The sequence below is a fragment of the Dendrobium catenatum genome, unplaced genomic scaffold (genome assembly GCF_001605985.2).
Source record: "Dendrobium catenatum unplaced genomic scaffold, ASM160598v2 fragScaff_scaffold_1586, whole genome shotgun sequence".
In the NCBI taxonomy this organism is placed as follows: Eukaryota; Viridiplantae; Streptophyta; class Magnoliopsida; order Asparagales; family Orchidaceae; genus Dendrobium; species Dendrobium catenatum.
In genome coordinates this window covers 1,026,306-1,035,826 of record NW_021320048.1, presented here as the reverse complement: position 1 = coordinate 1,035,826, position 9,521 = coordinate 1,026,306, and the positions used below count along the sequence as shown (strand labels likewise).

The following is a 9,521-nucleotide window of genomic DNA, read 5'->3' as shown; positions in this document are numbered from 1 at the left end:
AAAACGTTCAGGGGCTCTTAAAGGTATTAAAGTGGGCTTAATTCCAATTAAATAGGTAATTTTGACCTAATTATGACTTGGTTTGACCAAGTCAAGATTTGACTTGGTCAACTAAGTCAATCAGGTCAAGAGGATGAGGATCAAGTCATGAAATTAATTTAGAATTGGTTTTAAGCTTAAAGGGGCCAAATTGGTCAACCCTGGTTGACTCGGTCAACTAGGTTGACTCAGGGTCGACCCTTTGACCAAAATCAAAGGAAACGTGAAAGCCGCCAGAAAACCGCCGAAAAATTCCGCCGGAAATCGGTGATTTTCCTGTAGTGGTCCAAGCCCGGGCTCAACAGACTCGACTCGACCCAACGAGCCTATTGGAGAGGGTCTTGGGGTCTAACTTAGTCAATTTGACCCAGTCAACCCTTTGACCAAGGGTCTGGGCAAAATCGAGGTCAACACAATGGATTAAAGAAGCTTGTCCAATAAAAAAGAAGAGTACCGTGATAAAATATAGGCAATATTTGGTCAGAGAAACCAATATACGTAATAATAATATTGTTGTAGTGCACAGTAGACATATTGTTGCCACCAATAAAGGAACATTTTTTGTTATTAAAGTGTAGGCCACTTTCTTTCTCAAAATTAGAAAGAAATTTCCTTATTTTCTTAACACATTTCATGGATCCATTACAGAAAATAATGATGTCATCAGTAAAACAAAGGTGAGATATGTCAATACAATCAAAGTTCTTGTAAGAGCAATCTTTATTAATGGAAAAGAAAAGAGATAATCTTCTAGATAAATAATCTACAACAATAATATAGAGAGTAGGGGACAAGGGTTACCTTGTCTAATACCTTGGATGTCTTTAGAGAAACCTTGAGAATTGCCATTGATGATCAAAGAAAACCAACAATTTTAAATAATGCTTTTGAAAAGGTTAATAACATTGTCATCAAAACTAAACAACTTTAAAATATTAAAGATAAAGGTCCAATTGATGTTATTATAAGCCTTATAAATATCTCAAGTTTCATTATTAAGTTATGGCAATGCACTTTTTTATTAATTTCATGAAGTAATTTCAGAGCAAGCAAGACATTATCAGTAATGTTTCTACCTTTAACAAAATTAATCTGATTTAGAGAAATAATATTGGGAAATAAAAGAGATAATGTATTGGCCATCATCTTGGAAATAAGCTTGTTAAAGGTGGTGCACAAACTAATCGGTCTAAAATCATACAAAAAATTAGATTAGATTTTTTTGGGATCAAAACAACCAACATAGAAGTAAACCACTTAGGAATAGTAAAGACATTAAAAAGGCCAATACAACCTTGCAAAGGTCCTCCTTCACAACATTCAAATTTTTTTGAAAGAAAATAGTAATGAAGCCATCTGAACCAGTAGCTGAGTCATTGTTCATATACATTAAAGCATTAAAAATCTCTCCCTCATTAGGGTACTTAGTCATAGCAAGCTTCTCCACATTATTAATAATAGAAGGGTTAGACAACTGAAAAACATTCTTAGAAACATCAAAAGAGCTTTTAAAAAAGTTAAAGCAGAATCAATGATTAAAGATTGATCATTACACTAGTCTTCCGACTCAACTTGATCTTTTTGATGTGAGCTTCTGCTTTCTTAGAATTAACTAAAGTGTGAAAATACTTAGTGTTTCCATCACTTTCAGAAAATGAATTTAGCAACAACTTTTTGTCTCCAATATTCTTCTTTCATGGATTGGAGATTAATCAAGTTTTCCTTAGCAAGACAAACCTTCAAAAATGAAAGAGCATGATATTTGATCCAACATCACATTAAACATTCCTTAACCTAATTGACACTTAGATCTAATTCTACTCAATTTTTTTTAGTTCACCCCAACATTACTGGCTTGTATGAATGCTGCTAAGTAATTTGTGGAAAACAAAAAGACCCCATTCAAATGATAATCTTAGTATGGCTAATTTATCATCTTTTATAATCAGTTGTCTAATACAAGAAAAGAACAAATAACCTTCCAATATTAAACATAGCATTCATTGGAGACAACTTTCTTACCGCTTCTTAAAACATCTTTTTAGTACAAAAATTATGATTTTTATACTAAAAATCTGCTTTAAGATTCAGTAAAAAAGCTGTCCTAAATGAAACCTTAAAAGAAAGAAAATGCATAACATTGTCGACGTTAGGCAATTCATTATTAGCATTATAAGTTTTTGTGCCTTCTGTAGTGTGTGTATATCTATAATAGCCTCATCATAATTAACATATATAAAATGATGAAAATGTATATAGTTATTATTATTATTATTATTTTGGTCAAAGAGATCACTTCCGGCACTAATCCTCGACATGCAAACATGAGCGTAATCAAACCCCTCACCAGATAAAATTTCTTCACAACACACCCATAGCACGGCTTAAATCACATTCCATCTCTTCTCGCTCTTCTCCGCCGCGCACCATCATTGCCGGGCCCAAGCTCTCTCTCTGCTGAATAATCTTCTCCAGCGCCATAATAAGTGCAGCTTCTCTCTTTTCCGAACACGCTCGTTCACTCGCCAGCCGACGCCTTTCTTTCTCATGCCTCTCGGCCTCCTCCCTTCTCCAACTCTCTTCTCGGCGAACTCTCTCCTGTTCCATTCGCTCAAAACTTCTCATCATTTTCTCAAACCAAGCCTCTTGCATCTCCAACAATCTCTTCATTTGAGCTTCTACCAGCTCTGTAATCCAATTCTTTGTTCTGCTGTATTCTTCTTCTTCTTCTTCTTCGGCAGAGGACTCAGACCAAGTCGAGAAGAGAAGAGTGTTCTGGTTTTCAAGCAAGTTCAGTTTTTTAGCAATAGATGGATTGGAGCTTTTGATGATAGTGGCGGCGGTGGTGGTGGTGGAGGGGCTGTAGAGTGCTTCCAGTTGCCGGAAAAACCTGTAGTGTTTTCCTTCGTGTTTTCCGATTTTGCCTTCTTTGGTCTTTTTGTAATATTTATAGAGATTGTCGAGTTTTTCTCTGCATTTCCTCCCGCTTCTTTGATACCCGTACTCCTCTGCCATTATCCTGTAAGTTTGAATCAGAAGTCAAGTTTTTGCTGTTATATGCATGGAAAATGATTAAGTTGGTGTCTTCTGGTTTAGTTTATGATGAGATTGTGCTCGATTTTTTGGATGTCGTCAGGTTGATATTTGCCGCGCGTTTTGTGAAGTAGTAACGAGTTAATAAAATATATATATTATGTTATAAGAATAATATCTCGCAATCTACCGAAAATGTGTGATTCATTCGTATGGTTTTTGTTGTATTCCGAGGTTTTTGTTTGGTCAACTCTCTTTTGACAAATGAAAAGAATTATATTATTAATAACATGTGAGCCAACCATATTAAGAGAAACTATTATGTGAGGACACCGGATGGTCCAGAGACCAACCAGAATGTGTCACGTCACTCGATACCGAGCAAAAAAATAATGTGAAGCATTTTGATTAGTCTCCAGATGTCGTCTAGGGTTCACACAAAATAAGTTTTTCCATATTAGAGTTCTCATTACACATGAATGCTTTACCACTCTTTGACCCATAATCACTTTTGCCATAGTATGTGTGGAGGTCCTACAAACCTCCATCTCCCCTTCCTAATACTATCTGATCTTAATAAGGATGGGAAATTTTTTCTTCAAAAAGTCATCTGTAAGTGTAAACACTCCAATTTTCATGCTTTAGTTCCTTCTATCATAACTATCAAGACTATAAACCATTGGAGATATTTGGATACTTACCAAAAGGGAGTCATCTTTGTCTACTCGATCATGTCTCTACAGATAAGATGTCTCTAAGAATTTTGGCTCCTTCAAAGATTATGTTTTCACTATCAATAATAAGTTGTATTTCTCTCTTAATCAATTTTCATATTCCATTAATTAAGCATTTGGCATTGATAGGCACTCTTGCTCTCTCTCCCCCACAAAAATGACCAATTCCTCACATATTATCGTGTGATCTTTGCCTTAATAATATTTATACTCTGATCTAGTAAGTTCTGCTCTAATTATCTTATTAGTTAGACAAATAATAATAAAGTAGACAACCTAATTGCAACTATGTGTGTAATTCTTACATGAAGACAAATTTAATATCTATAGTAATAAATGGGGTTCTCTCCTTATCTCCTTGCCACTTTTTAATTTTTGTTACCTCATATGAACTTGGAAAATAAGGGGAATCTTCATTCATCGAAGATAAAAAATCCATGACCACGTTTAATGATGTTGGGTTTATAAGCTATGCCTTCGATCTTCGGTCTAATTAAACTTAATAATTAATTTCTTCTATCCAATAATGGTTTACATTTCATCTCAGCTTTTTTTCCCCATTAATTATTTCCTATAACTTGTACATCCCTAAAGGTGAAGTATCATTAATTTCTTGGAATTCTAATAGTCCATATATCTAACCCTTCATCATTGATAGAAAATTCATCATACTTCAATCGACTCACTTCTACAATATTATTATAGTCAATAGCTCCAACTATGCTTAAAAGAAGAGCCACATATATATGGGACACCATTTCTCATTTAGGATCTACTAATAGGCTCCCTTTCTAATCCAAAATGGGTTGTTATTAGCAACTTTAAGTATACATGATGATATTTTAAAGGAGAAAAATAAGTTTATTTTAAGGTTGTTAATGGTCCTCTCTTGCCATTGTCGACCTTGATAATTCCCTCGTATTTTCTCTTCTCTCTCTTATGAATGCCTCCCTCAAAACTTTTACTTACAGTTTGGGAAAGTGTTTTAGTGAATGGGAGCTCTAACTCTATTTCTTTTTAAAATCTAATTCCTCCTTTCAAATTACTTCCTTACCTTTAAGCAAGCTTCTAGATATATAATTTTAAGAATTTTTATATTAAATTTTGAGTTTCTTAGTGGTTGTGGATGATTCCTAAAATATATTTGATTTAGAAGACCCTATCTTTACTCTTTGTTAAGCTTAAGGATGTCAAGTGTAAGCATAAACATTATAAAGAAACAATCTCCTCTTGGACTCTTCTGAGATTACTACCATTTTGAATGACGTTAGCTTTATATATTATGCATGCAAGGGATCTCTTAGACTCTAGTGTCATTATGGAGAGAAAAGCTCTATCTATTCTAAATAAGAGAGTTTTTTGGGTCCTATAGAGAGCTAAGGCATTCTCATTGTTGAATGGTTGAAACAATTTGAAGTTTTTCATCAAATATCTAATGGAAGAAGAGTATTCACTACGGGAAAACACGCGATTACCGTCGGATTTTTCGGCGGAACATTCTGAACGGTAATAAACGGCGCAGGTACCGGCGGATTTGCTCGATGTAAAGTTTGCGTCAAACTTTCCGGCACAAACTACGTCGTAAATTCACCGACCCCGATTCCGCCGGAAAATCCGACGGTATAGGGATGCCTGAACCATTTCCGTCGCACGTTACGGCGGAACAATTCCGGCGTACGTTACCGGCGGACATGGCGCCGGCGTATTTAAACTCAACGAAATATATCCGACGGATCAGACGTCGGAAATTATACTGACGTCACTAGTGTCAATATCGGCGGAACTTCCGCCGGTAAAAGCCCTATTTCCCGAACTCGAACCCCTCTGGCCGTCATTCGTTTCCTTCCATTCTCTCACTTCAACTGCTTCGCCCGTCGCCCTCCGTCGCCGTTCGTCGCTCGCCGTGGTTAGACGTCGCCGACGGTCACCGGACTTAGATCATGTCAAAAAAGAAATAATACAAGAAGGCTTATTGATTATGTTGGGTTAATTACTGCGGGTCCTTGAAAGAATTTATTAGAAGAGACTAGTGAAATTCACCCAAGAAGTCTTTACTATAGGGTTTCTAAGAAGGCTTCCATAGTGGAATTTCTGCAAGAGCTTCCTAATGAAGTCTTTCCTGAGATCGGGTTTCCCATGAAGTCTTTCATGAGAAGATCTACTAAGAGGTATTACTAAGAAGAGTCATCAAGAGATCCCTCTTGCTAGTACACATAACCTAAGTGGGCATTTGTTGATGTGGCACTTATCATGGGGCTAATATATCTATGTTGTAAAATAATAATTAAAAAATATTAGCTTTTATATTATGTTATAAAAATAATATCTCACAATCTATTGAAATTGTTTGATTCATTTCCATTATTTTTGTTAAATTTAGAGGGTTTTTTTACATATTTGATCATTTCTCTTTTGACAAATGAAAAAGAATGATATCATTAATAACTGTTGTGATACAATAGACAAATTGGCAAGGCTTCAAATAGTCTTTATGTGTCTCTAGCATCATAAGCATTCAAAAATATTTTTTAAGCACTAACTCTTCATGTATCAATTTCTATAAATATTTTAATTTATGATTATTGAATAAAAAAGGAGAAGGGTTGGGATGGACCTCACTTAATTAGGTAACTTAGTGGGATAAACTTGAGTCTATTGGAGCATGAACTCCTAGTTCCTCCATCATAGTTTTGTTTATTCATTCATTCATTCAGTTACAAGTTAAGATCCTTAATATATTGATGTATTGATAGTCTCCAAAGGGTATCTCGAGAAATTGGGAGCCATATTAGGGTTCCCATAACATTAGATAGCCTTATCACTATTAGTTCCAAAATCACTTTTGCCACTATATGTGTGGAAGAGTTCTAACCAACCTTGAGCCCCCTTCTAATAGTTTGTGATCTTAATCTTGATGGAAAATATTTTCTTCTAGAAGTCATCAATATGTGAAAGCACTCCAATTTTTATGTTGTAATTCCTTCTCCCATAACTCTGGAGATAACAAACCATTGATTCCTTGGATACTAACCAAAAGGAAGGTCACTTCATCTACTCATGGTGCCCACAAATGAGGTACCTCAACAAATAGAAATCCTTCTTAGAAATATCATAATGTCCACACCTTGAAAGACAAGAATTCTTGCCCTTTCAAAAAGTATGTTTCCAGACTCAATGATAATTTTTTGTTCTCTCTTAATCAATCTTCAAATTATTGTCACTTAAGCATTTGGATTTTATAGGCACTCTTGCTTTCTCACCGTGAACAATGGCAAATTCATCATGTGTTATAGTGGGATATTTGTGTTAACAACATTTATGCTCGAATCAAGTAAGTTATGCTTTGTGGATTCACTAATAAGAAAATCGGTAACAAATTAGCCACCCTAACCTCTACTATGAACCATGTGTGTAATTATTCTATGAATAAAAATTTTATATCTATAGTCATAACTAGCAGAGGTTCTCTCCTTATTTCCTTGCCAATTTCTATAATTTTGTTCCCCATAACTTAACATGGAATAGTAGGGGGATTCTTGATTCATCTAAAGATAAAAAAATGAATGAATATTCTTTGATGATGTTGGGTATATATGATAAGTATTTGAGGAGAATGATGAGAGGAATACATTAAAAATTGACATTCCCTATTCAATTTAGTGTGCAAACTAATAAGTGTGCTAAGGCACATTAAAAACTAACGCTCATGTCATGTGCAATTAAAATGATAAAATAACTACTTGATATGTGTTGAAATACTTGAGATATCACTTTGAATTTAATGATAATAGAAATTAATGAGATATTAGAGCGAGTCCTTAAAGCGTGCTCGAGATGGGATATATATAGCGTTGAGGGGAAAACCAAAAAGAATTAATACATGTCCCCCAAGAGAAACAACAGACTATCAAGAGGAACCATAGACCTTCGAGAAGCTTCTTCCCAATAAAAATCCTAAAAGGCACACTCCCAAAAGAAATTAAAGATGGCTTAGTTCATCGAATCATAATAATCCGATCCACATAGACGATCGACGATAACTATTTCTCATGCTTGAATATAATTTAAAGGTAACATTATCTATTCATTACCAACCTAGCTATCTCTATTGCTATGCTTAACATTTGGATGGCAAAGTTGTAATATGTTCTTCCTTTGGTAAAGACAATCTTTATACTAAGGTCATCTTTTCTAAAGTTTTGACATGTACTTCTCTCCAACTAAGCTTGGGGTCAAAACCATCAAAAAACTGCATAGTTGCTGCTGAGACTATGCACACTTCTTCTTATTGCTCCATTGGTGGCCTAAATTCTTCACTACTCTTACCTATTTCTCCAATATTACTTACTATTAGCTAGGCTTGTTTTTCTTCTTTATAAGTGATCCCCTTGAGGAACTATTACGTGGAGAGTTCATATATAGTTCCCGTTCGGATTCCATTAAAATTAAGCCATGTCGCTTGTGCACAATAGTTTGTGCAACTTGTACATATAGAAGTCGCACACACTGCTGTGTACAGTATAAGTTGCACACACTATTGTGCGTAAACGATGTAGCACAATTTCATTGAAGTTTTAACTTGAATGCATTCGGACTCTGCACGTATTAATTTCTCATAGCCCATGGGCGTGTTTTATGCTGTTAGTGACTGGTTGTATGCTATTGGTTCGTACTATCAATATTAAAAATAATAATTATAATAATAATCACTTAGTTACCTCGCTACCTGGTCCCATAACGGAGCCTTTTGGCCAGCCTCCCGGAACTGAGGATCGAGCCGGGCACGAATCTCAAGAAGGGTGAGAGTCTCCTGTCTCGGCCAGCGGCTCTGGGAAGAGGATACCCCGCCGTTGACAGCGGAAATGAACGGCGGATGTGGAAGTGGTGGAGATGGAAGCGGAGGAGATAAGGAGTAGAGATGGTCTGAAGCGGCGGCGGGGAAGATGGGTGGCTTCGAGCTAAGAAGCATGAGCTGCCGGAGCTCCGGCAGAAGGTGGAAATACTGATCCTCTGACTCCATGTGGAATTGGAAGGGGAATGGAGACTTAGGAGTAGTGGTGAAGAAGAAATACAGGAAGTAAGAGAGAGAAAGGAGGAAATTTGCAGGATAATCTTGGAATTTAATTTGTATATAAAAATTATTTAATTTATTTTAAAATTAGCATAATTTACAATTTTCTATTATAATATTAATTAAAAAATAAGTTTAATTATTTTTAATTCTATTATGATATAATTATATTAGCATATTCTGAGAATTTTTTTTTTCAATCTTTTAATAGAATATGAATGATAATATTCAAAATTAGAAAATATTTAGAATCTATTTGAGATTTTTTTTGTACTTATTTTTATATTATTATATTTTTATATGACTAATTTTTTATAAAAATAATTTCTTGTATTATATTTATTAGAATATGATAAATGCAAAAAAATTGTATTTATTTTTTTTACTAAAAAAGTATTTTTATAATAATAATTTCACTTCTACTTTTAGATATAACTATGATGGCATTCATAAATAAATATTTAAATATAAGTAAAAATAGTTGTGTCATTATATGTCATGACTCCAACTCTACTTCAAAATTTCGAATTCGGGTCCACGAATTTAATAAATAGGGCGAGTTTAGATTCTTTTTTTCAACCCGTTTCGATATCGGGTTGCGTTTGTATCAACCCAATATTAGAGGGGGGCGAGTTCAAATCAAA

General features: G+C 34.7%; 1 protein-coding gene across 1 annotated transcript; it reads right to left on the bottom strand.

Moving 5' to 3' along the window:
* Positions 1–2,259: 2,259 nt before the first annotated feature.
* On the bottom strand, positions 2,260–8,826 carry LOC110112641 (trihelix transcription factor PTL-like). Its single transcript, XM_020844933.2, has 2 exons — positions 8,525–8,826; positions 2,260–3,058 (listed from the first exon to the last, which is right to left on the bottom strand). Exons 1-2 carry the CDS (start codon positions 8,824–8,826, stop codon positions 2,401–2,403), a joined length of 960 nt encoding a protein of 319 aa, XP_020700592.1. The 3' UTR covers positions 2,260–2,400.
* Between the last annotated feature and the right edge of the window lie 695 nt (positions 8,827–9,521).